Source organism: Pholcus phalangioides, unplaced genomic scaffold, assembly GCF_987345545.1.
Source record: "Pholcus phalangioides strain wild (caught in Gottingen) unplaced genomic scaffold, Ppha-v1.0 ptg000022l_1, whole genome shotgun sequence".
Classification (NCBI taxonomy): domain Eukaryota; kingdom Metazoa; phylum Arthropoda; class Arachnida; order Araneae; family Pholcidae; genus Pholcus; species Pholcus phalangioides.
This window is the reverse complement of record NW_028301615.1, coordinates 36,558,752-36,586,548: the sequence shown is the minus strand read 5'-3', so window position 1 is coordinate 36,586,548 and position 27,797 is coordinate 36,558,752. Positions and strand designations below refer to the sequence as shown.

Here is a 27,797-nt window from a genome sequence, read left to right as displayed (position 1 = left end):
CTCCCGCGTACGTTTCTGATCCCACCAATAGGCGTTAGGAGATAGGGGCAGTGATGACGAAATTTTGCAGACAAGGGGGGGGGGGATGGGGTCAAAAATGACTAAAAATTTGTTTACGTAATACTTGAACGGCCCCTATACATACAATATTGAAAAGTTTGTTTTTTTATTTTTTGATTAAAAGTGTGCAACAATTCAAGTCAAAGTCGGACCCTGCGGTCACTCTTCAAATTTGCCGCCCCTTCGGGCTTTTCCGCCCTGGGCTATAAAATATAAAACCCCGCTAACCCTCCCCTCCCATGAAAATTCGCCTCTAGTCCTGCCCTGAATTAGACAAAGGAATATAATTTCCACGTGGAGAAAATAACCTTCATCGCAAGTAAATTTTAAAAAAAAACCAATTCTAATTTCCCGCGTTTAGGCAGACGGAACTCACAGGGTTTCTCAGCCAGAAGAATGAATGAACGTCACGTGACATTGAGATTCGCCGGCCGTAGGTTTTGGAAACTTTTGATCTCGGAACTATGACGTCATACACGAACCAATCGTGCGGACTCAAGCGATACTCGACAACCAATCAACAGCTAGTGCTTTCGCGAGTCCGAGGAGATCCGTGTAAATTCGCCGTGCAGCGCCGGTGCGTTTTTTTTTTCGCCCCCCTCCCCCTCTTCGCCCCACGAACCAGTGTTAATAGGTATTTCATTCTTCGAATCAAGTGACACAAACAAGGCAATTTTATTCCGGGATTCCGATTTCGTTTAATTAATTTCCACAAGTACACAATTGATGAAATTGGTTAGTGCTTAGAAATCAGTTTCTATTAATTTCTTTTCCATTTGTGTGACTATATTTTTATAAAGTGATTCTATAATATAGTGTGTATGTGCGTGAGTGGGTGATCGGAATACCAAATAATGTAAATGCAACATCAATAGTGTCAGTATTAATGAGAATATTGATGAAACCTCCTCCCCACTGCGTTGTGTTTACATTTCATGTTTCCTCGTCATTATTTTCGGATCAACTGGTCAATATGTTATCCAATGTGACTATCATTAAAAAAAAACAAAACCCTCTATATAAGGTGTCAGGTTTGATTCCCGGTGATTGGTTTGGGTTGATCTAAAAGTTAGGTCCCGGTGCAATCAAGTAACCTATCGGAAAATTTCAACCAATATTCCATGTCAATATGGAAGGGGGAGGGACACCCCTCTCCCACGACATCCTGCAGCTGGGAGAAGTGTATTTACGCCCCCCACCCTCCCATAGCCGGTGGGCTATAGCCTAAGGTGGTAAATTTGAGGAATGAGTGGTCGAGAAAATCAGTAGTATGGGGGAAGAAAAGGGCAGCGAACTCACAGGCCGTAAAACCATGAATTCGCTAGTCTAGAGAGTGAGTGACCAAGAAAGTATGTGCAAGCATGTGAGTGACGAAGAGAGTGAGCCCTAGAGTGTGTGTGCAAGTATATTATTGACCAGAAACTGTGAAAGCATGTGAGTGATGTGAAGATTTGCGTAGAGAGTGAGGTATGACCAGTTGATGAATGCAGATGGGTTGTTGTAACTAGATGCTTGGTCCCCCGGGGCAAAGCATGCATTTCGAAGCCCCCTTATAGTGTTGAAGGAGAGGTTTCGGAATGAAATTTGTGCCCCCTTGAGTCTAGCGCCCAGGGCACGAGACCCGCCTGCCCCCCCCCTCCCCAGTTGCAGCCCTGGTAGTGGGGATATCAATAGAGATTTGGCCAAGTGAAAAAAATAAAGTTGGGTGGAGGGGTTCATTTGGACACTTTGTGTTGCATAAAGACAGTTTACTTTTCTCTACATTCCATGCTGCAGCTGAAATCGTAGAACGTTCCCCCCTTTAGTATAATGGGTGATGCACACAGTTCGAAAGAAAAAAATTGGGTTAGGGTGGAAAGGAATGTGTGCTCCCACACTATTCCCGCAGCCTGGGGGCAAAACAACCTAAAATTAGTACAGTTGGCCCGGCTTATTAGCATCATGGATAATGTTATTCTGGTATTGTTATCACTTTTGCAAAGAACGGAACAGACCAATATAACATGGGAATAATTCATTTATAATAAACAGGACTTCGTTTAAAAAAAATACAACATTATCCATAGAAGTTTTTTTTTTGTGCATTCTGAAGTCCCCTTCCCCTCATGAGTAATTGTTATAGGACTGTAGTAAGATAGGTTCCCTCCCCCCCTCCTTGTTGTGAACATTTCCGAACTTGATGTTGTAATTGATCAGTAGTATTCACTGCAATCCATGCACCCGTGGAGCTGTTTTTGCAATGGCCTTCCTATAGTCAAGGCAAATGTATGACAAAAAAAAAACTCTTTCCCTCAAGTGCTTGATCTTTCAGTTGACCAGATTCGAATTTCTTTTCGGAGAGACCACTTCAAGGAATGTATTAAATGTATTGTTCGTTAAAAAGTGTAATTCAATTCATAATTTCCATTAGGTTATTCCGTTTGTTTACGTTTCTTTTGGGGAGGACTACTTTCATTTCGGGAGTGGGGGGGGGGGAACCAAAGTGATAGAACAATAGATTTGGCCATCTTTTTTTCCTTTTTTCAGTCATCAAAAGAAGTTCCACTTTGAATAAAATTTAGAAAATAGAATAGTGTTTTGTAAACTTTTTGCAACCCATAGTACGGGAAAGATAAACAGTTATCTCATTTTACAATACCCATTTACTATTGGTCCACTTCGACCAAATGGGATGTATGGTCCTCATACTTGCAAACTGGACTTTTCCCTACAAAGGTCTTGGTGCCATTCATATACTGATCATTTGGTTATTGTCGTCAGAAACTCCAAGTTCTGATGTGATCACATCAAGCAGTGTGGACTGTATGTAGGATGGTATTTTCCTAATGGGATATGGTTACCGTACGTAAGTTCTCATTTTTCATTAGGAACGCACAAGCTATTACTGATATCAGTGACAACAATTGAATATTTCATTTAATTAGAATTTATTTATGGAGTCTGCCAGAGAACCACCTCTGGTCTGCAGACCATTGGTTGAGAAATGCTGTGTAAATCTAGAGAGCAAGGGACCAGATCAGTGAGTGGCTGAAAAAGAGTGACTTAGAGACTGGGCTTGGGGGGTGTAAGGAAAATTAGTAGAATGGAAGGAGGGCTACAAAATTTGTATTTGCTAAACCCACTGGGGTAAAATCTTAAATCCCCATTCATGTGGAGCAGGAAAATATTCTGACCCAAGAAAAATAAAAGGCCATAAGTGAGCGGCATATACTGGCACCAGTGTTAAAAGCAACCAAATACTGGAAATCCCATTCCCGTGAGGTCAGTCGATTATAGTCACCTGAAGTTGGTTCCTCAAGGTAAGGACTTTCTTGGTCAGGACCTGTTCCGCATAACTTTGAGCGGGTGTCCCTGCGATGCTGATTTTAGAACAGTGGAATAATATAACAATTAAGATTGATTATTATTAACAGTGGCGGCTCATGGTCAGATATTTTGGGGGCACAAATTTCCAAAAATGTACTTCCCTCTATCAATAAAGATATGCAGTCAAGTACATTTGCAATTAGTGAAGTATTGCACTGCATTGAAAACTTTTATTTTTGTTTTCAAATCATTTTTTACATTGTCTGTATATCGAAAATAATAATTATGATACGAAAATAATAATGCTGTATCAACATAAACATTTATGTAAATAGATTGTGCCGTGAGCGATATCTTAACAATGTTGAAAATCAGCATTTCAGTTTAGCAGTTGCCATTGGCGATGGTTTTTGCAAATTCTGAAAATTCATACACTTCTTCCAATATCAGGGGTTTGCCCAGTCAAAATTTCGGCCCGGTTTCCCGACCCTTCACAAAGTTCCGGATCTAAAAAAACGACCCTTTACAAAATTCTGGACCTGAAAAACAGAACTTTGCAAAATAAAAATTAGTGAAACCATAAGTTTGGAATTTCATTTCTTTTTGTGTAGATTAACTAGATTACTTCGCTTCCCTCAAAATTACTTATTTTCATAAAATTAATGATCCTTTGCATTAAAATATGGAAAGTTTTCACAAAAACAGGACCCTACAAAAAAGTCTGGACAGTCGCCTGAATATTATATTCTAATTTAAAAGGTGTATAAAATTCTATGATAATAAGTAGGCTAAAAATACAAGAGAAATGAAGATAAAAAATGAAGAGGTAGTGAAAAGATATCTTTTGAATGACAAAAGCGCTAGTGCTGCTCACTTGTTCTTTCAAAAATATATATGTACACAAAAAAGAATTATTTTAAGAAAAGGAAAAAAAAATTGAATTTTATAAGAGTGAAATGCAGTGGGTCGTCATCGGGGGAACCCCATGCCACTGCATAGGTTCTATTTCACTCTCATAAAATTCAATTTTTTTTCCTTTTTCTTATAATTAGTTTCTGTATATGTATATTATGTATGCGTATATTTTATGCCAAATATATTCTAATTTAAAGTGTACAACAGATTTAAAAGAAAGAAGGTAGATGGCAGCATCAATATCCACAGCGTGTTTTCAGTATGGCCAAAATGAGCATAATAGCCTGTGCTAACCATCTCCCTTTTCTTGTATTTCTATTACTAAGCGTTATCTCATATGGCACCCAAACAGGAAACAAGAATACATGTAAGGCGTAGCCGAATCAAATTCATTTCAAAAAAAGAAAAGAAATTCAATGGTATTAAGTTGGTATCAAATCCTTTTTTAAGAATTAATGACTTGTAATTTTTGGGTGGGTGGGGCGGGGGCATTTCACGATTAAGTTGCAATTTGAAGTCATCTAGTTCCATTCGCAGGATCTGGTAAAGATAAATTTGATAATTTGAATTTTTTTCAATGACTTTTGGATTTTAAATTTGACAGTGTAGGCTTTCTTTATATGTGCTGAACAGATTTTGTTCCTTTGATATTAACCGTTAACGCCCAAGTTATTTTTTAACTCGAAATTTCGGCACTATTTTTTCAGGATATGTGTGAAATGTGTTGAAATTGGCATTCCTGAAGTTTTGTCTGATTCTCATTTGCTGAATCAAAGATATTGACTGTCCTATAAATAGGACGCTGGGTTGATGTGTACTCTAAATGTTGAAAACAGAAAAATTACCATTTTTTGCCGTTCTCAGCTTAAAACTTTTTGCCTATTAGTATTTCCAATCACCTAAAGTCGTAGATTGCAGATAACTACACTACGGTTGTTGAAAAAAGTCAAAATTATATTCAAGCTAATTTTTGAAAGAAATTTTGATCCATCTTTATACAGATGGATATGCAAAATTTTTATTTGCTGATCTTTTGTGAAACATTGTACACAGTGTAACATTATCTTGAACAGAAGGGCTTTCCTTGTCACAAAATTGTCATCCTCTTTGTATACTTCTCAATGGACAGACTTCATCACCCCTGCAATGAAGGAGGAGGGGCTAATGGAACTCCAGCCTTAGAGCCCTAGATATGTCCTGTGCTTTTTAAACTATTAATTTACTTTGAAGAGGCCTTTCAAATAACTTAGCCTAAGAACCTGGCTTCTCGATGCGAGGGCCATAGATAACCCCTGTTACCACTGATAAATTATGCATGTACCTCGTCCACATTCCTCAGCGAAATTTCTAATGCTTTGGTACATTTTGGAATATATTTGTATGTGTTGTGAGAACCTAATGTAAAGTTTGTTACTATGTAATGCGTGTTGTGTGTGGTGCTGCCATCTTCCATCGGTTTTTTTAAACTATGAAGTGCAATGATTGAATAATTTTACCATTGTAGGCCTGATGCTTTCTGTGGCAAGACTTTTTAAAGGGGGAGATCGGCTTGCATTCGCACCTCAAAGTTGGGAACCACAATAAACCAACTTCAGCCGACCACCACTGTGGTGACTGTAGGGTCCAAACCTGGGTCCTTGTGATGCGAGTCCATCACTATGACCACTTGATCGCCACAGCAGCTGGATAGCCCTTACTGTCTAGTCTCGATATGTAAAAAAATAGCACTATTCTTGGAGTATTTGGAGTATATTATTTCTTGGATACTTTTGTGGACTTTTTTTTGTCTACTGATAATTCTCCTTGCAATATAAATACATACTTAGATGCAGATGACACAGGCACATGAGTTAGCCTACATCATATATTCATAGGAAGGAAGGGGACTCAGCTTCCTCGCAAAGTTTCTTATGGGGATGGTGCCAGGACTGTCTTGCACAGAGGTATTCGCACTTGAGGGCCGACACAGGCATGGCCCAGGGCCATCAAGTGCATGATGGGTTTCATCATAATGACATATGGCATGATGACTTTCAAGAGTGAATACAGTAATTTTAGGTAGGTGCTTCAATCTATGTAGAGGTCAAGAACACCATTTGAGTCAGAGACCATGAACTGCCACTGGTGGGGGTGATGCTCAAGTTTCTTGAACTCCCAGACACACACGTACTTGAATAAAGTATAAAAATGTGATTTTCTGAACACTTTTTTCTGAACTTTAGAAATATCTACTGTTGCATTTTCAGGAAAAAGAAGAAAAAATTAACACAAATGCCCGTCATTGATGGGTTAATCATTGCCATTTTAGTTTTTAATATGTGACTTTTTTTCCCTCCTCCCATCTTTTAGAAATACACTAACCGCAGTTATTCCATGTACTCTTCCACATTTCACCACGGAGAGGAAACTGAGCTCCTTCTTCTTGCCCACCAGCTTCAGTAACTTGGTAAGTGCTAACTGTATTGCTTTGAATTCCAAGCGCTCTCATGCATTTGATGGCAGCGGCTTCTTTTTTACTATCAACCATCAGGGAATCTGTCCAGACTTTTAGGGTCTTATTTTATGAAAATCATCCTTAATTTTTTTTTTTTCTAAATTGACTACCGTATATACTCTTGTATAAGCCAAACTTTTTTTAGAGCGATAGATGGCTTTTTCTCAGCCCAAGATATCAAGGGAACATTTTATTTTCTGGATATTATGCTGAGGTGAACTCGGAAAGAAAAGTCATATTGTCTCCTATCTCTCTAAACCGTCCCACCTGTGGGGCCAATTCCTGAAGTTAAGAGAGGCTACTAATGTCTCTACTAGTGCCTCACGCCACAGTGCGTGAAATAACTAGGGCAAGGTCATGTCTCCAATGGTGTAGATGGTAGCATGCTTGCCTGGTATGCAAGAGGGCCTGGGTTCGTGTCCCGGCGGAGACAAGATGACTTTTCTTTCCGAGTTCACCTCAGCATAATATCCAGAAAATAAAATGTTTCCTTCAAACTTTTTTTTGTTGAAAATATTGTATTGGCTTATACATGGGTCAGTTTTTTGAGCAAAAAATATTGCTTATGCCCCCACTTTACCAAATGGTACAGCTTCATGGTCTTTGAACAGCTAGCTTGAAGATCCACAACGTTATTTAGCTACTTTAGATGGCATCACTATCAGCAGAGTGAATTTGGTAGTCATGTTCAAACCCCACATGACTGAAGATGTTAAAGCCAAAGAAAAAAAAATCAACGTCATCGGATTCAATATCATGTGAACTAACATAGACTATACATCCTTTAGATGTGAGCATCAATATTCTTTTTTTTTAAAAAGCCGCTGTGGTGGTCGAGTGGTCATGGTGATAGACTTGCATCTCGTGGTCCTGAGTTCAAACCCCATAGGTGCCACAGTGGTGGCCGGCTGAAGTTGGTTTTCTTGGTTTCCTAACTTTCAGGTACAAATATGAGTTGATCTCCCTGTTAAAAAGTCTTGTCACAGAGAGCAACAGGCCTATAACAATTCAAATATCCATTCATTGCTCTTCATTCGCAGATGGCAGCACTGAAAATTCAGAAGCATGGTACTACATACACACACATACTTTCGACACAACTAAATCTAGTAAATTATCCATGGCAAAAGACCAGAGTTGTGCTCAGTTTGAATGAATCCTTTCAAAGATTATTCAAGGAATTTATGGACCGAATGGACGAGTTCCAAAGATAAATAACAAAAAGCAGTGCCTTAGCAAGACCCGTCATTCACCTATTGTGCAAGTGATTTCATAAGGCGTGGAATTCTGTTTCCAGTGAAATCATCAAATCATTTAAAAATTGTTGCATCAGTAATGCGATAGATGGAACTGAAGACGACATGAAAATATACAAATTTTTCCCTCTTCTAAAATGCTCTAATTTTTCGGAGTCGTCATATACGCTGGTTTTCAATTTATTGCAGTTATTGTGGTCCTGAAATGAGGTGGGGTTGCCTTATACATGAGCATATACGATAATTTGTAGAAAGTATATATTTCAGACCTTGGGAGTCTATTACGCTGCAGTAGCTATACAAGGTATACTCAGTATCAGTTATTAGTCAGTGACATCACGCTAAATATAAATTCTCAGCAAGCTCTCTAACACAAACCTCTAGGAACATAGTTAAAAGCATGATTTGTCGTATCCGTTGGCTTCTCATTATCAATTTTACTAAAAACTCTGGGGCCGAGGCTAGCATTAGGGAAGAGAGAAATGAACCAATCAAATTTTTCTCAGCTGCTGGTAAGTCATCATCACTATCAACACGTGCGTTATTATTATTGTTGTATTTTGTGTTTATTTTGCGCACATTTGCATGTGTTGTCCCTAATATTGGTAAGCAACTTTTTTTTAAAAATTCATCTTCATTTTCTTTTATTTTCATCAAATGGTTGAGAAAGAGGTAGTCTATGCACACACATAGAACTCGTACAGGGAAATTGCTTAAATTATTACAATCAAACAATGACTGGTAAAAATTTCATCAAATTCTCATATTTTTACATTATACTTTTTATAATTAAATAAAAAGTATAATTCTATAATTATATAAAAAGTATATTTAATGTTATATATATCTTTATAATATATCTTTTATAATTATATTTTTCATTAATTATACTTTTTATTACTAGATTTATTTATCTACTATCTTGATATTAAGACAACAAAATCAAGAACAAGTAACCCTTCATTTACGTAATTGATTAGACAATTGGTTTGTTTGTTTCACACAACATAAAAATGATACATAGCACATTATTTATTACAAAGATTTGAAAAATATCAACAGAATAATTTTACCGATATTGGAGGACACACCGAAATCATATCGCTAGAATCCTGATATAGTGGTAGTCTGTGAGACAAAAAAATATCATTGCAGAGGTTTTATCTTAGCGAGGGCATCACCAACATCAGGTGCCATAAAATTTACGCTGTTGTTGACATCTCTTTTAAATCAGCATTGATACTTCGACCAGAAAATTAACTCAGGATTTAAAAAAATTTATTTGATTAATAAAATTTAATTAGATTTTTTTATACCATACTTAGTGTGCAGAGAGAGAGTGTGTGTGTGCGTGTGTTTATTGCTTTACACTTCTGCATACTGCGCAGAAAGTAGCAATACCGACGAAGTCATTAACACTATCAGTGATAAAAATGATGTTACGAAATATCCATGTTATTAAAAAAAAAATGAAGGAAAAAATCTGGAGATGAGTTCAAAATTATATTGAAGACTATTTTGAACGAGATATAAAATATATTGCAGAGATTTCAAATTGCCTTAAAAATACGTTGATATATTTTTGATTCCCCCTTGAGTGCTGCCGTAACGCAATGGGCCTAGTGATTTACCAATAAAATAATATTTTTATATTGAGATGAGTTTAACATTAGAATAAAGGCATTGCTGAGCAAAATTTCCAAAAAAATAAATACAAGGTGATTATAATTAAGTTCCTGTACTCAAAGAAATAGTTTTCCTGAGTAGCAATATGCGAAAGAAAACCTTAGGATGTGAAAGAACTAGAGCCACTTTCGCAAAAATGCATTCAGGAAATACGAAACGAGTAGGCATCCAACCATCAATCATTAGCATTGTAGCATTTTTTGCTAAAGCTTTTCTCCGAATTTTTGCTTTTTTTTGCTAAATGAATTTTTTATGTAGCTTAAACCCTGCTGCTGAGACCTATGAAGTGCCCGTTTTGATGGAGGTATTGCATTGAAACTTGGTATATACACTATATGGACCATGAAAAAAGGAAAATTCAATAAAAAAGCGCCACTTATTCACTTGGTCAAAAAGCGAAACTATATATTTTTTTATTGCATAAATCTCTCATGGTCTCATTAGCATGTCCTGAAAATTCTACTGTATTCGGACGAGTAGTTTTTGAGGAGAAACTACTATATAAAGTACGGCCCCAAAGCAGCATGTGCCAAAATCTGCGACGTACGTCGCAGAACAATTAGCGCTACTGCAGAACAATTCGGAAGAATTTTAAGGAAAAGTGCAAAAAACACTATTACATGTATGGGGATTTTTACTGCAGAACATTTCCAGTCAGCCGAGGGCTCGTCGCAGAACAGTTCTAAACATTCTGCTTTGGGGAAGTACAGGAACTTGAATTATAATAATCGTCCTGTAATCAGGATTGAAGCTATGGTCACATTTTTCTCAAAATGTCAAAATGCGAAAGAAAATCTTAGAATGCGAAAGAAGTAATAGCCACTTTTGCAAAAATTTGCACAAGAGGTTCTAAACAATTAGACATCCATCCATCAATCATTAGCGTTTTGCAAAAGTTTTTTCCCCCATTTTTCAATTTTTTGCTAAAGTGATCTTTTATCTAGCGTAAACTCTGCCCTGTGTGTATTGTTGTAGAGGGATTTGTTATAGTATCGAGGATCTTTCTTGCGAGGTTTCACTGTATATAATTTTTTCAATCGGTATATGTAATTAAATAGCATTTCAAGTGCCAACAGTAATGCTGTCTCTGAATTATGTTACTTGATTTAGTAACATAATTCAGAGACAGCATTATTATTCATTATAATGAAATGAACAACTTGATGAATAAATAATTTTCAATTCTATTAATTTTTCTCCATTGCTCTTGTCTTCATTGAAAAATGCATGCGTGAGTGGCTATGTATTTCTTAATCACGTCAAGGAATGCTTTCCTATCCCTGTTACCTAATGCCTGCAATAGCGATAAGGATAACAAAGATTGCTTGTATCCATATGAGAAAAATTAATCGCTACTGATGGTGATGTAAATCTACCCCACAATATACCACACAAATGTAATATATTTTTCTTTTTTTTTTGCCAACCAATTGTTAAAGGCCAGTGGCCAAAACAATAAACTTGATTGATTGAATATACCACAAATGTGTTTGAAATGCAAGCATAACGACAGCAGCATAATAGACCCCCTGAAATTTTATGAAGGGTCTTTTTCAGATGCTGAATTTTGTGAAGACACTGGGAAATAGACAAGAATTTAGGCTGGGCAAATCACTGATCATATACCTGCGGCATCCTTGTGGCTATAACAGATGTGTAAATTGAGTGAACTGTTGAATTCCTTATCACCGAATCTTCTGGATCAAAAAAGGTTTATTTGATGCACAGCTGTTGACTTAATTTAGGGGATGCCACTCAGATCCACAAACCATACCTAAAGAATTCCTTTTCTAAAGCTTTCGTAAAGATATGTGTTCTATGGCTTTGAACTGAAATTTTCAGTCGTATGGGAAAAGACATCAAGTTTAGAGTTACGAATTCAATGTGAGAAAACCTTTTTTTTTCTGAAATTTCCAGAGTCTGAGCGACCAATCAGTCAACTCAGAAGACACAGGAGAAAGTTTATCAGCACGTGCCATGCCGCCTCAGCGCCGCAAGAGGGCTGACAATGTAGAGGACTCCAAACATACTTCAGGAAAGCGATTAAAAATGAATTCAAGGTATGATTTTCAGGATTTGAAGAATATACTTTTATTTACGGTCCCTTATACATTGTCAGTTATTTACATTTGAATGGCTATTTTCTTTTGTTTAATTAGAAATATCTTTCAAATTTATCTGATTAGAAATATCTTTCAAATTTATCTGATTAGAAATTTCTTTCAAATTTATCTGATTAATATCAAAATCTGTATTTGGATTGACAAAATCAGAGTAGAAGATCGGCAGCAAACAAAAAAAAAACTACATTATTATGTAAAATTTCAGTGATTTCTATTTTTATCATTAATAACCTTTCCATACCAGATAAAACATACATTATAGTCCTTTGAACACTCTCTGATGCAACTTATTTTCATCCTTTTCTTCTTCTTACTTATCGGAGAAAGGAAAAAAAACCAGGGTCGTGATAATTAGGTAAGGCAAAGAGTTTTCCTCCTCCTTGTGTAAGTCTATTTATAGATGCTCTCCCCACTTTACTCCTGATGCAGGAAGAGAGCAACTTTGCCAGTTAAAATGTGTATTTTGTGTATGTGTTATTCTTCAAGTTGGAGAAACCTTGCGGCAGGAAGCTGTGGATTGATATGCTTTTTTCATGTGTTTCCTCCTTCACTTCTTCTTGCAGCTGATTCAACAATTATCTGATCATTTCGGGAGTTTACATTCTATGGGGGATATTAGGTATGTGCGTAGAATGCATGGGTTTTTCTTGATAACTTTTTTGAGAAAAATTTTCAGTCATCCTTTTTTTTTGTTCGTTCTATTTTTAACATTTCACTGACAGCCCTTGACTTTGATGATAGATATAATTACTGAAACTGTAACAGTTCGAAGTAGAGTGATTTCAGTATAATTTATGCATTCAGAGATTTAAAGGTCAAGATGGCCTTTTTACTTTTGAAACATGATCTTTCATTAGCATTTTTTTTTTATTTCCTGGAATGTGCAGAGTCAGGGGCCTGTTCTTCAAAGAGTTCAGGTCCTGGGCAAACATGAAATTTTTGGGGGCCCCTTTTATATGGTGTTGCTTGGGGACATTGTGCTACTGAGTACTTACTATATAACAATTAGCATGCTTATGTAGAGATGGGACGAATAATGATTTTGTCAATATAGAGTTTTTTAAAATTTCATTATAATTATAAATGAAATTGTTTTTGGTTTTAAATTGAAAATAAAATTGAGGTTCATTTCAAATGATTGTAATTGATATGACATTAAAAATTGGCACACTGAATTAATATGATGTTAATCTACCATATATTCAGTGGCCGAATATTGTTTTTTTTAAATGTTACTGTGGCGCTGCTTGTCTTGTTCAATTTTTATATTTTTATTATGTTCTTTATACCACCCACTCGCTAGGCATTATCTAGTGTCGTCTTGTATTGGAGTTCAGTCTGGCTCTCCAACCGTCGACCGAACATATATTAGAAATCTCTCTCTGTTTTTTATGTCTTTTATTAAATAACTTAGAAAAGAAAGAGTCATGACTCAGTATGTTTCCAAAATAACGAGACATCCACCAGCACTCGCATCACCATAGTACTGGTGACCCGGATGTGATATGAACAAGCAACCTTCTCTATGATACCGATAATCAAATTTTATTAAATGCAAAAATATATCATACCTTAATGTTACTGAAAGCATTAATTTTTCTTTAAACACGTTAGTTTTAGAACACATTAAGAGCACTATTTCAAGCTATTATTGACCTTATACAGTCAAACCTTGTTAGTGCGTCACCAGGGTAACATGTCACTCTGCTTACTGGGTCACTTTTTGGTGTTCTAATATTATTAAACTCCTGATTGTATGCCATTTCACTCTGCTTAAGTCATCTATTTTTTGTGAAAGCACTCTTTCCAAAATTACCAATGAAATCGTAAACTCTTCGTACAATATACACAATAAGCTCAATGTTCACTCTTATTACGTCAAAGATCTGCCTATAGCATTTCAAGCAAAAGCCACTGAAGCCTTAATTTCTCTCCCCCTTTCACTGCAGGCTTGATGACAGATTTTCAACACTGGGTTATTTCTTATTTGGGATAGTTCAGCTGGAATTTTTTTTCTTGGTTAACTTTTGCTAAAAAGTTGTTTATGGCAAAAATTTAGTTTTTCCAGGGAGAAAAAAAAACATTTAGTTTTAAGCCATTAAATGTTTTTCTCTACTTTTTGATGTTTTAAACAAATTTCTTAGCTGGATGATTGTTGAGGCCACGGTACCCCAAGTCGATAAGATGCTCACCTAAAGTACCAAAGGTTGTTTAGAGGTTTTTCGAGTTTGGTACTTGGTTCGTCTTTGTCATAAAACTTTCCTGACACAGGGGTACAACAAGAAACTGTGACTTGACTGCAGCAAAAAATTGCTACTGCAGGGAATCCCCCATTGAGGGGTTAGAGCACCAACCTCTCGATGAGTATAAAAAACGAGCCTGCCGTTCGGAATCTGCAATAACTTGTAGGTCCCGGTCTAAGTAGCCTTTGTGTGTAAAAATTGACTGTGGTGCGATAAAAATGATCAAATTAAATGAATGATGATTGTTGAGCATCTGTAGCACTGTGTTTACCCCTACTGTCAGAATGCTCTCCAAATTGAAAAAAAAAAAAAGTTTACCTTTTTTTAAAGACAAAGCAGTGTTGTAATGAAAAATCGACTATTAAAATTTTTTTTTATTGGGACTGGAAAGCACAGCAAATATAGACTTCCGATTCATATCTTTGGAGAAAAATATTGTTTCTTCAACTACCAATTCCATATAAACAAAACTTGCCACAGTTTTTTCAGTGAAAAACAATTTTTTTTCTAATTCATGAATATTTTATTTTCATTTATGGTATTCCAAAAGAATTAAACTGCCATCCTTAACTGTGATACTTTGGTTTCCAATAAACATGCGGAAAAATTTGTGAATTTTTAAAAACCGAAAAAGGTAAAAAAAATCATTTAGTGTTCAAAAATGCATAATATGTAGCAAATAAACATTAATTGATTATGAAAAACTCCAGTAATCAATTTTTATGACTGAAGTCGTGGAATAACTAAAATTTGGTTTTCTCTGCATGAATGCATCAATAGGAAGACAGGAATCAGCTTGGCCATGGCTTACTCCTTTTAACGAGTCACTCCGCTTACAAGGTCATATTTTTGGTCTCCCAAGAGTGACTTATTAATGAGGTTTGACTGTATTTATCCTAATGACTTATTTTTTTGATAAGCACATGAAAGTGCATTTTGCTTATCCATTTTATCTTTTCCAGAAACACAGCATCAATCAAAATAACAATATTCTTTTGACCTTTTAAATATGGGTGCACAAACTCGGGACCCTTGGGCAAATTAGAATAATATAATGCTAGGATTCCCAGACTATTCTCTGCCAAAAATATCCTGGTGATCCGCGAAGAGATTGGAAAATAAATAATTTTCCCAAGTATTTCAAAAATTTACATTTATACTAAATTAAAGCTGAAACTATATCTCATTTTTGAATCCAAATGTTATTTTTAATGTGAAAAATTTATTGGATCAAACATCTGAGGTTTAATTTTTGAACTAAACTGCATTTATCACACTAATGGAAAAAAATTTCCTTAGTTATTTCTTCCCAGGTCGAGTCCATGCATTAAGACTGCTCTTTATCATGGAATCATGATGAACTTGTGCAATTTTAATCTTGCATGCTTGATCATAAATTCATGCAGGCTCCTCCATATTTTTAGCCACATAACAGCTTAGTATAGTTGGAAATGGGACCATCCGTTCCATGACATTTACTCCTAGCTACAGATAGCCCGTTCACTACAATGTACTTGTATTATACAATGCATGGTCCCCACTTGCTGACAATTTAGTCGGGAAATTGATTTTAGGTAATTCTCTTTGAAGATGACTGCACAGTAGCCAAGTTCACAGTGCTAAATTAGCTCTGTGGGCGACAAAAAAATATTTCAAAATTTAAGCCAATTTTTTTGCATAGAATATTGTATTATCAATGTGATTTAACAGGCCAACCGAGCAATTAAAAATTTCAGCTATTACAGTTAATGCTTGCTGTAATGACCTCGGTCACATTATAGCCACCATTTCATTATAACTTTGGGTTGGATAAGTGCCAAATGTTTTCATATAACGACTATCCCAGGGGTTCTCAAACTTTTTCCACCTGTGGCGCCCGTTTCCTATTCAATGCTTATCCCCAAGCTATCCACCGGCTCCCCAGTATCATTGTGACTTCCATGGCTGTATGGATTCATTATATTTTTATGCTAATTGGAATATTTGGGTGGCAATTTTTTAGTACGAGTACTCCCCCTCCCCTTTCCGAAACTAGTGTATGCTGTTTGTAAGTTCCGGTCAAATAAGCTGTGGCAGTAGTCATGGTCACTTTCACACTGGGAGAAACAAGTCATATAAAATCTTCACATATCCTGTTGGGATAGTCTGAATATCAAAATAGATAAAAAATGTGATGAGTTTCCATCTTTTGTTAGAAGTACTTCAGAGAGACTAATGTTTACGATTGGTATAAATACAAATACAAATACAACGCCACAACAGGCAAAATGCCCAACGAGGTGGCTGATAAAAAGATGCCCATAAAAATATGGTTGTCATATGTTTCAAAAATACAGCAACCCAATTAAAAATGCAATTAACACAAATTACAAACAATATATACCCATGATAAAATATTATACAACGCCCATAAAGAATACTTATGGTTGTCTTATTCTAAGAATGGATAGCTTCTCGATTTACCCCAACATGTTTATCGTATTTCTTTTTAAACGTGTCAATTGTGTTACAATTTACTACCTCCGGGGGTAAGCTATTCCATTTATTAACAACCCTATTGGAGAAAAATTCCCTGCGACACCATAACCTTGCATTGTCCCTCACCAATCGATACTGGTGTCCCCTTGTAAAAGCAGTCGATTGGCGGTGTACTAAAAGTTCATGGTCCATCCTATCCATCCCATTGAAAATTTTGAACACTTCGATCATATCTCCTCGACACCTGCGTTCATCCAATGTAAACATATTCAAAAAATGAAGTCTTTCTTCATAACTCAAGCCCTGTGTGCCAATAAGGACACGCGTAGCTCTTCTCTGCACCCCTTCAACCAAGTCTATGTCCCTCTGTAGGTATGGTCTCCAAAACCTTACAGCATACTCCAGTCCAGGACGAACTAAGCCTCGAAAAAGCGGAAGAATGACTTTAGGAGAACGCGAAGAGACCTTTTTGAAAATGAGACCAAGCATTCTATTCGATTTTTTGACAACCGCTGAACAATGTTCAGAAAACTTAAGTCGCTCGTCAATGAGAATTCCCAAATCGGTGACTAGTTGCATCCGGGATAGTGACACCATTCAACTCGTAAGAGAACCGTGGGTTGTTCGAACCAAAATGAGCGACCATGCACTTATCTACGCTAAACGTCATGCTCCATTCATTTGCCCATGCTGCAATCTTGTTTAAGTTGGTCTGGAGCAACTCCCTATCGCTTTCATTTCCGATTACCCCCATTAGCTTCACATCATCTGCGAATTTGCTAGTAATTCCATCGATACCCTGATCGAGTTTGTCGATAAAAAGTGAAAAAAGTATGGGGCCAAGGACACTTCCCTGAGGAACTCCACTTGTGACGTCTGTCCAACCAGAGAATTCCCCGTTCACCATAACTCGTTGCGACCTATCTCTTAACCACGATTCTATCCAATTCAGCAAGTTGCCCCCTATTCCAATCTCGTGTAAACGCTTCAAGAGTTTGCCATGTTGGACCCGATCGAATGCCTTCTGGAAATCAAGGTAAACAACGTCGACATTTTTGCTCTTACCCAAAGCCTTAGTCACGTAATCATAGAAGCAAAGGAGGTTAGTTACACATGACTTCCCCTTCCTGAACCGTGTATGTGCTATGATCAGAGTCATTCTCAGTTTAATTTGTAGAAAATGGAGAAAATTAATGACTTTCTTGTGAATTTTTTTAATGTTATAGCGGAAGCTTTTCAATTTTCAACTCGCTATAACCGAATATATTTTGTATCTTCAACATTAGCTCTTTATAGTGATTTGTAAATCCCTTGTAATAAGCTATACTCATTACATTAGACTTTTACTGTATTTTGATATGTTAGGGGTTCTCCCCTTCTCATTTCAGTACCAGGAAGAGTGGCAATAAAAATACTGAAGTGGGACCAACATTTTCAACAAAGAACTGTGTAGCGTTTTTCCACGAATATGCCAGTAAGTTTAAATAATACTAGTTACTTTTTAGCAAGGTATCTCGATTTAAATCTTTTTTTTTAAATCACTGATTCAAATCGGATACTTCGAGCAATTGATATTTCAAGCAATTTTTAATAATGTGATTTTTTTAACTTTTGTGATATAATTACGAATTAATAGGAGATAGTGATGTTCATATTTTAATTATTTACACATTAATTAATAGTTAATCAAATGTGATGAACGTATTGGTTTTTTGGGTGAAGAGTCAGGTTGGTAGAATTGTTTCGGTTTTTCTCAGAAAATTAGATTTCAGAGAAAGCTGTCTAGAATCTCTTCCAACAACTTTCTTTCCCATGGAGAAAGTGAAGTTGTTAAAGAATGAATGTCAACTGTATAGACAGATTTTTTTTACCTGGCATGGAATGTACTACAAGCTTTGAGGAAATAGGCAGTACACTATTTGGAAGAATAATTGTCACATGTGAGAAACAATATATATATATTTTTTCAAAAGTAATATTAAAAACTTACTGTTATTTTCACAACTCCAATTTCTTCCGTCATTAAGCTTTTTTAATTAAGCTACAACACAGAGAAACTTCTCATAGCTCATCAGCACTGTTTGGTTTAAACCACCTTGGTTTTAACCAGTCTGGTTTTTTTTTTTTTCAAAAAATCACATAAAAGCGGGCCTAAATTTAATTTTTTCCCCCTGGGAAAATAGCACATTGGTTCATTATTAGCCAAAATGTTCTATAAATGTGTTCTTGCCACATTTTATATTCTTGAGGTACATTCTGATGGTAGATCTTTAAATGGTGTAAGTGGTTTTTTTTCCCCAAAAAGTTTCATAAAAGTGGCCTGAATGTAAATTTTCTTTCGTATAAAGTATTTTAGTTATTTAAAGTGATACACTGAAGTGAAGATTTCTCATTCTTACTGCATTTTCTAATTTTGAGCTACATTCTGATGCTCTATCTCAAGCAAATTCATGAATTCGTTGCATCGCACATCTAAATATGTGGTGGTGGTGTATTATCTCACAAGAATTTGTTTCTTTTCCTTCACAAAGAAGCAGCTAAAGTAGTGACTTCTATAATTTTAAGGACAGGTGGTCTTATAATCCAAAAAGACACCAGTTGCCCCTAAAGGACAAAGACCAGTGTACCAGTAGTTACATTACCTCAAAGACATTTTCATTTTTTTTCCATATGAAACAGAACATCTCTTACTGCATATCACCACCAGGCTTAATATTGAATTTTTTTTTTCATATGTTCAGCATTACCCCGCAGTTAATCAAGGTTCTACTGTTAAGTAGTAAAAGCCCAAAATTTACCAGTTTGCGAAGTGGCCAGTGATCCCTGTCTAAATTTTCAGTTAGAAATTCCTCGGAATATGGACTAGGGTCACCGCTTGGTTAGAATGTACAGTAGTAAGTGCTTTATGAAAAATAATCAGCTACATACAGGGTGATTATAATCACAAAGCTCAATTCCAAAACACAAATAAGAACTGCTGGTCAGAATGGCTTGAAAATTTGTATGGGTCCATTGTATGAAGCAATGGAATTTTCTTTCGTGAAAGAAAACAAAACACTTTAAAATGCACAAGTAGATGATGCTGAACATGGCCAGCGATATAATATATTTTGCACAGCCACATTATTTCGGCACTTCAACAGCATCAGCATGTGAATAGCAAAGCTGGACAGATTCCAGAGGCCGGGCAACTAGAAAATTGGTTTTGGTCCCTGAAATTTTATATGCATATTGCTAAAATAAAGTGCAAGTACGAGACATTTTTTTTTTTTTTTTTGATTTCATAATGTCTCCCAACAAAAGAATGGGTCATAAAGTCCTGAAAAAGTAAAAAAAATAAAATTACTCAGGACTGTTTTTCTTAGGGATTAACATGCTTTGCTCCTAACAAATTCAGCTGCCGCCTGATTTTTTTTTTTTTTCAATTTGTCCAGTCCTTTCTGATAACTCTACTTTTATCACCTCACAGTGGACAACATATTTAATATTTCTTGTATAAGTTGTTAGTTTAAATGACTTTATTTTTGTGATGTTTTCATTAATTATGACATCTTGCTATGCTAATTGCATTATCATTTCCATTCTGCAAGCAAATTTCCCATGTGCTAGATGAGTATGAGTACAGCATTGTCTATTTTACATTTCTAAGCATTTTTTCTCTTTCGCCATACAAAATTTCATTGTCTCAGGATCATTCATGCAAATTTTCAAGTCACTCTGACCAGTGTATTTTAGTGTTTTGACATCGGAACTTTAGTTATATAACTCCCTGTATATCATAAAACATTGATAATTTATCTGCATTAATTATGCTTCATTGAAAATATTGTATTTGCCTAGTTTTTATCAGTTTTTGCAAAATAGTTTTCTTAATTAAGCTATAAAATAACTAAATTGCAAACATTTTTTTTTTTTAATTAAAATTATTGAAGTATTTATAGGCAATTGACATGGGAATATATTGTGTTAATTACATTAATAAAAATTTTATTGTTTTCAATGTAAATGCTATTTAAACCAAAAAAAAAAAAACGTTTATTTTTTTAAATAACTCGATAGTTATTTTAAAAAAAAAACTTTTGTCTGAAAAGACAAAAGTTTATGATATCATAGCAATATTTTAAAAGATGTTGCTCCAGAATATTTAAATTAATGAATGTCAGCTACATATTTGACTGTGCTTTTTGATTTTATCAAGTACAAATTTCAGCGCTGTTTTAAATGTAGAACGATTTGTGCTTCAATGGTCATTGGTATGCTAAATGAGATTGTTAGTTTTTTTAAAGCAAGATCTTCAAAGCTTAATATCGTCTGTAAGATAAATTATAACTATAACTATGAAAACTATTCAATACTTCTAATAAGTAAGCATTTAAAATTTGGAATAAAAAATGAGTTAGATTCAATTTGTTTTAACAAAAAAATCTGATTTATTTGATTTTTTTAATAATGATTTTTATCAAATTTGCTGCTTTGTTAATTGGTAACTTATATTTTTCGAAGTTGTCACCTTATAAAACTTTGTTTTTTTTTTTCTTCTTTTCAGGTCCGAATGATCCGGATGTCATCGGTCCTGAAGGAATGGAAAAATTTTGTGAAGATATAGGAGTAGAACCAGAAAATGTAATTATTTCTCACATTTTTATTTTATTAATATTGATTATTTGTGGTATTTGTTAACAAATATTTCAATTACTTTTGTGATACTAATAAATTTATCAATTTTTGCATAAATCACAAAGCTTGATAAATAAAAAAAAATTCAACAACTAGCCAAATCTTTTAGAAGCCAAACATTTTCTCACACCAAAAAAAAACTGTCCGAAATAAAAATTTTCTCCCAGACTTTTCAAGGTTTTGGTTGACTTTTTTCTTGTTAGTAGATGCACTAACGTCTCAATTCCAAGTTTCCAATATAATCGTACACAAAATATTTTAGGCTGCAATTCTATTTTTGCTCGCAGTGACATGATGACTCTCAAGCCATGGCATATCATAACATTTTATGTTATTTGAATCATACAAATTATGAATTATTTTTAGAGAATTTTTGATTATCAAAACAATTTTTTTTCTTTTAAAATTTGCAGATCATCATGCTGGTACTCGCATGGAAGATGGACGCCAAGCAGATGGGTTTTTTCACGATATCAGAATGGCTTAGAGGGCTTTCAGAACTCGAGTAAGTAAGGCCAAGGCCACGCATTTAAACATGAGTTTTCTTGTTTTTTACACTGATGTATAAAAAATCTTGCAACATTTACAATTTTGTTTAAATATGACAACGAAGACCTAATTTTGGCATAAGAGGTGTTTCCCCAAAGCTGTTTCAACATCTCTTCAGCATTCAAGAGATATCTCACCTAATTTGATGTTTTGCATTTTGGTAATGCTGAGATATCTTACCTCCTTGTAAACCTTTTATTTCTGCAATGCCAAGCCCCCAAGATTCTGTAAGGTTGCATTCCAGTCAAACATGTTTTCAATTCTCCCCACTCCCCCAATTTATTGATCAACAGCCAGTGTGTGGAGCCAGCTTTTGTTCTTATTTTGATAGCAGAAGATAGACTGTGGGAACATACATTTTTTCCCTTTCCTTTGGTGTAGTAACAAAATATGCATATGGTATAAATCAAGGGTGCTCAACTTTTAAGGAGAATGCGGGCCACTTCATATTTTTCAAAACATGTTGTAGGCAATTTAATTAAGCAATTTTTAAAACGATGCCACAGCTTACTTATATGATCTTTAAATGTGCCATCGGTCACTCAAGTTATCTGAAAAGGTGTCGCGTTAGTCACATAACTGTAAATGTGCTGCGGACCCGTATGTGCTCTGGAGCTGTGCTGAGAATCAGTTGAGTGATCTGGAAACAGCGCCACAGTTCACTTAAGTGATGTGTAAATATTCTGCAAGTCATTTAATGATCTGCAAATATGCAACAGGCTACTCAAGTGATATAGAACTGCACCTCTGGTCACAGTGATCTGAAAATGTGCTACTTACTTTATTTGAACAAAATTATGTTTTTGATTTGCTGATTTCAGATTCAGAGGGCCATGGTTTGAGCATGCATAGTATATATAATAGAAAAAGGTAGAGTATTTCTCTTTCTGGGTTTATTGTTCTCTAAGTTGGAGTGTGTGGAAAGCATTATTACCTGTACAAAATCGACAGTAGTCTTGAAAAACGATTTGGCATCTTACACATAGAGTTTGGTTATTTGCAATGTGTCATTTATAATGCAGACTGGTGGAATTTATTAAACTGTGAAAAGGGTGTAACCAATATTGTACATATCGAGAATTGACTAAACTTAAGTCTGTGGTCCCCTCTCCCCATGTTCTACTATGCACTCTTTGTTTAACCCTCTCCCGGAACCAAGGTTGTTGGAACTCTATCCTTACAGAGTAAAAGTGTACTGTGCACAAGTTGAATTTTTAAGCAATCTTTTTTCAGACGTTTGGATATTTAAAGCGCTATGTTTGACTTCACTACTATATGTATTATTTCTTATAGAAATGCCATAAGTATATTTTCTGTTCCAGGTGTGACAGCATTCCAAAGATTCAGGGCAAAATCGAACACCTGCGAAATCTGCTAAACGATGCAGTTAGTTTCAAAAGCATATACAGATATGCATACGATTTTGCTCGGGTATTTATCTCTCTCTCTCTATCATCCTGTTTAATTTACATTTAAAAGTTTATTTTACTGCATGTTGTTTTTTCCCTTAAATCAAGAATCGTGTCGGGTTTTATTATTGGGTATTGGCTTGTTTTTTTGTTGAATGATATTCAGAAAATTTTTTAGTATGACCTTGATTGAAAATTTATTTTGTCACCTGAGGTACTTTTCATGAATTAATTTTCAGAAAGCAGATCCAGTAAAAATGAGATGCACTACATCTCTCTCTCAAGACAAATCACTTAAACTTTTACCACATTTTGTAACTAGAGCTTTATGCATTAGGTGTCCATGATACACATGCTACTTAAGCCGGGATTATGCTATAAAAGTTTTATTAAAGTTCTTTTATAAAACTTGAAAAAACAACCAATTATTTACTGCATTTGTTCAAATGTAATCTTGCATGCTTATTGGTTGTATTTTTAAAGTTTTATAAAAAAAATTTGTTTAACTTTTATAGTGTAATCCCGGCCTTAGTAGCATCTGCATCATGGGCTGTATGCAGATGTGTATGATTGTGGTGGGGGGGTCAAAAGACACCGAAACACTATTTTTCAAAGTGTAATACAGTAAGTAATCTTCATAATGTAACTTGTGAGTATAGGCCCGTTTACACAAGGCAAGTGCTTTAGTTGGTAACTTAATTTCAACTTACCGATTCTTTTTGAAAGTGTCCACATGATAAGTGGTAAGTAGACGCTCATTGGATAATTTTTACGGAAGTGAGCTCAGTTAGTGCATGTGCACTTCAATCTACTCAAATCCACGGAGAGATAGACGCAACGCGCGGGAGAATAATAGTAATAATTTTTTATTTATCTGCCATTCAGAGAAGTGCTTTTTCTAAAGCTCATGGCTTTCATAACGATGGATGAAGATGATCAGGTAGAACTTCTGTGATCAGAGCCACATTATATGATATTTTTTTAAAGAAGAATATAAATTTATTCACTTTCACTTATATATATACAAGAGGGGGAAAAAGAATACACAACATATTATAAACTTATGTAAGTCATCGAGAAGAAATATAAGATTTCTCTATTTCTCCTCTAAGTTGTAAATATCGATTATATGATATTTTAATCAAAGTTAAAGAGGAGATAAATTATAAATTATGTAAGCCGAAAATATGGGAGAAGATTCTTGGCATTCATAGGAAATTCTAAGGGTTAAAAATTAAATAATAAAAATTCATTTAGCAAAAAATAATTATTTACAAATTTTCGAAATTATTATTATTTTTAATTTAATCTATAGAGATGATAGCTTTATGTTAAATATTTGATCATGTATTTTTACAACAGATGGCAGCAAATTCGTTCTGGACGAGAGAAATATTCGAAACCCCCCTTCAGTTTTTAATATATAAATCCTCACACCTGATATATAATTTTATATCTTCAATTTTTTTCCACTCATGACATCACGTCGACAGAATATTCCATAGCTTTTTCCAACATCGAATAATTTTTAGCTTGTTTGTTAAAGTAATTTTCGTTTCTATAGTTCAACAAACATTCATGGCAAAGATATTTTTCAACAAACTTGAAGGTTGTGTCCTCTGGCCAACTCACCATCCAATATTTCCGTGGAATTCTAGAGAAACTTCAGGAGACGACTGAGCATGAACAGGTTCACGCTTGAGATCAAAATAAACCCCTCCGTCAGAGAGCAAAAAGACCCCTCCAGCATGGCAGGTCACGCCCACTGGCGCATGCGCATAGGTCTACTTAACCGGAAAAAATAGAATCGTTCGTATTAACTAACCAACTAAATCATTTGTGCACTTGCCAACTAAAGCAGTGTAAACAGCCCTTATCGTCTGCATACATTGTATCGTACTTGGCAACTACAAAATTAAGTTACCAACTAAAGCACTTGCCTCGTGTAAACGGGCCATGTACTAATAATGAACTTGTCTTATAATTGGCAATCTTGATCGTCCCCCATAAAGTATCACTTTGATTTTAGAAGCAATTAGCGCTTGATTAACCCCCCCCCCTCCCCTCTTGTAGATCTCTGAATTGCTATTAATTAATTCTTCAATTTCCTTCTGTTTACACTTCATTGAATCCTTCTCCATCCACTTGCTTCACATCTTTCATAACCTTTTTGGCTGGCTCCATAGAAATGGATATATCCGTGGGCACACATTGTGGCCAAAAGTTCTTCCAATACGAGGTGTTTTCATCCTCTTAGCTTCCGTAGTTCTAGCAATGACACTAATGGCATAGGTTAAATTAATTCATAATTTTAAGAAATTTCCTGCATTTACATCTTTTTCAAATGTCTGCACAATCACCATTGAGCATGTGTATAGTGAGCCATAAATGTTTGTATAACACCTGAACAAGCAGCTAGATGTGGAGTTGAAAGGCATATAGAGAACTTGAGTTCTAGCAAAACTTTAGGAGGGGTTTTAAGACATTTATTCAACACGTGCAATTCATATTTTGTTCCGATACAAGAATTTGCACTGCAACTGTGTTTTTGCAAAAAACTGGGAAGGAGACAGTGAATACAAAAATTATGAATATATGAAATCTGTTAGTACCAAGGGCCGACTGTACTTCACACCACACCATTTTAAGTCGTGATTCCACATCTCAATCTGCTTTTGAATTTTTTTAAATTCTAAAAATAAAGTCTTGGGGGAAAACAACCCCTTTTTCTTCCATTGGTAGTTTAGTTTGGTTTAAAAATATATATATTTCTATTGGGGATGAGGATTACGTTTATTCTAATTAATATTAAAATTACCACCATTGTGGTCAATTCCACCCCCTATAATCTACAATGCCTTCGCCATGTATTTGAGAGGAACATTTTTTTTTCCTGTTGGTGGTTTGCACAAAAAAAAACTAAGGGAAGGGAAAGGGAGAAAAAAATAAAAAGGATTAAAGAAAGAACAAATATCCCAATGGAAGGGATGGCAAGTAGATGCCATAAAACTTAATTATTTGCAGGTGGTATAGAATGGTCAAGGGGATATACAGACCTGCCAACTCTCCCGATTTAGGCGGGGGAGACTGGATTTTTCATCCTTCCTCCCGCTCTCCGGATTTGTTAAAATTTCTCCGGATTTTGGCAGAAAATTAGCTTTCACGTTGCCGTGGCGTCAGAGATTACCGTCGTCGTTAGGGAAAACACCCATAGAGGACAGCCGTGGTAATTTCCATCGAGCAGCCTTTAAAAAAGTCTCTTGTGACCGTATTTAAGCAACTGGCAAAGACACGACTTCGTTTTCGTAGCATTTATCAGCAATCATTTATCAGGGGCATGACCTTGGTTGCCAAAATTCCTGTATAATCATTATTGTATTCCATTAACAGCCGTGCGGTAAACGTTTTTTCGTCTGCAGTTTTGTAATTTGAGTTTTTTTAATTGTTTCTTCCGATTAAACGTGTTCAGAAAGAAAATATAAAACTTTAAGCTATAATAAAGCTAAAATATAAAGCTTTTAAGAGTTCATATACCCAAGATAGAATCACTGATAGCATTCACGAAAGGAAACACATTTTATGAACAGTATGTAGATGTGATTTCTCTATTCTGCACGGAAAGACTGACATGGAATTATACTATATTCTGCTCAGGGGCAATGCAGAACCTGCTTTGGGGGGGGGGGGGAATTTAATTGGTTAAATTTTTTTTTTCTGATTGAGTCTCTGAGTGCTGGGGGTGGGGTCCCCCTCCGGAGAATCTGTATTTCTGGATTTCAAAAGTTGGCACATCTGGATATATTTTTTTCAGTATTAAGCCCCGTTCACATGTGCAAATATTGTGGTAGCATTGGGAGTTCTATCACCCTCTTGATGACTTTTTCCTTCGTAAAGAAAGAAATGGGGAGCAGTTGAAAATTCTTGAAGCTGGTTTTAAACCTGCTTTTTCTATTTCCCATGTGAACAGGGCTTTAGAGAAGAGTACAGAGGGTATTATGCAATCATCAAAGGGGCCTTTAATTTTCCATCAAGTAAGGAGTGTTGACGGATATAAGAAATACAGATATTGTGCAGGTTTTGTACTTGCAACTAACAAACAGCAAGGCTCAACTTTTCCCTCTTTATTATTGTTATTGGATTGGACAGAACCCCCTCCCCCCTCCATTGAATAATTGCAATAGCTATTGATGTTATAGCATTTGGATATGTGGTAGATGTTCTGAATATGGAGAAAATGGTAATCATATGAAGGTGAAATTTTTTTTCCTGGAAAAAGTTATGGCAATTATGTCAATGTGAGCACATATGTTGAACAAACTAATTTTTGCCGATGTTCTTTTTTTTACTGCAGTGCATAGGTCAAGAGATACAGTAACATAGCTGCCAAGTCTCCCGAATTTTTCGGGAATCTCCCGAATTTTATTTTCATCGCTCGATCTCCCGAAAAGTTCTTAAATCTCCCGAATTTTTACGAAAATCACAAAAATCCCTAATTGTCCCTAAAAATTCCCTACTTGATTAAAAAATCCCCGCTTATGAAAACAATCCCTAAGGAATTTCTTGTGGGGCATGAAGCCTCTTTTTTTTCCCTTTCGAAATGA

At 35.4% G+C, this 27,797-nt stretch overlaps 1 protein-coding gene across 3 annotated transcripts in view; it reads left to right on the top strand.

Moving 5' to 3' along the window:
• The first annotated feature begins 626 nt into the window (after positions 1-626).
• SCCRO4 (DCN1-like protein SCCRO4) overlaps positions 627-27,797 on the top strand; it is a 36,106-nt gene continuing 8,935 nt past the window's right edge. The window contains exons 1-7 of one of the 3 annotated variants that reach the window (XM_089249674.1): positions 661-795; positions 6,631-6,727; positions 11,635-11,777; positions 17,950-18,035; positions 21,108-21,184; positions 21,652-21,743; positions 23,110-23,218. In XM_089249674.1, the coding sequence (XP_089105800.1) occupies positions 11,695-11,777; positions 17,950-18,035; positions 21,108-21,184; positions 21,652-21,743; positions 23,110-23,218 (447 nt within the window). In that variant the 5' untranslated portion in view covers positions 661-795; positions 6,631-6,727; positions 11,635-11,694. Of the gene's footprint in view, positions 796-6,630; positions 6,728-11,634; positions 11,778-12,284; positions 12,460-17,949; positions 18,036-21,107; positions 21,185-21,651; positions 21,744-23,109; positions 23,219-27,797 lie in introns of those variants that run through there. The other 2 variants (XM_089249673.1, XM_089249675.1) reach the window with 2 other exon arrangements.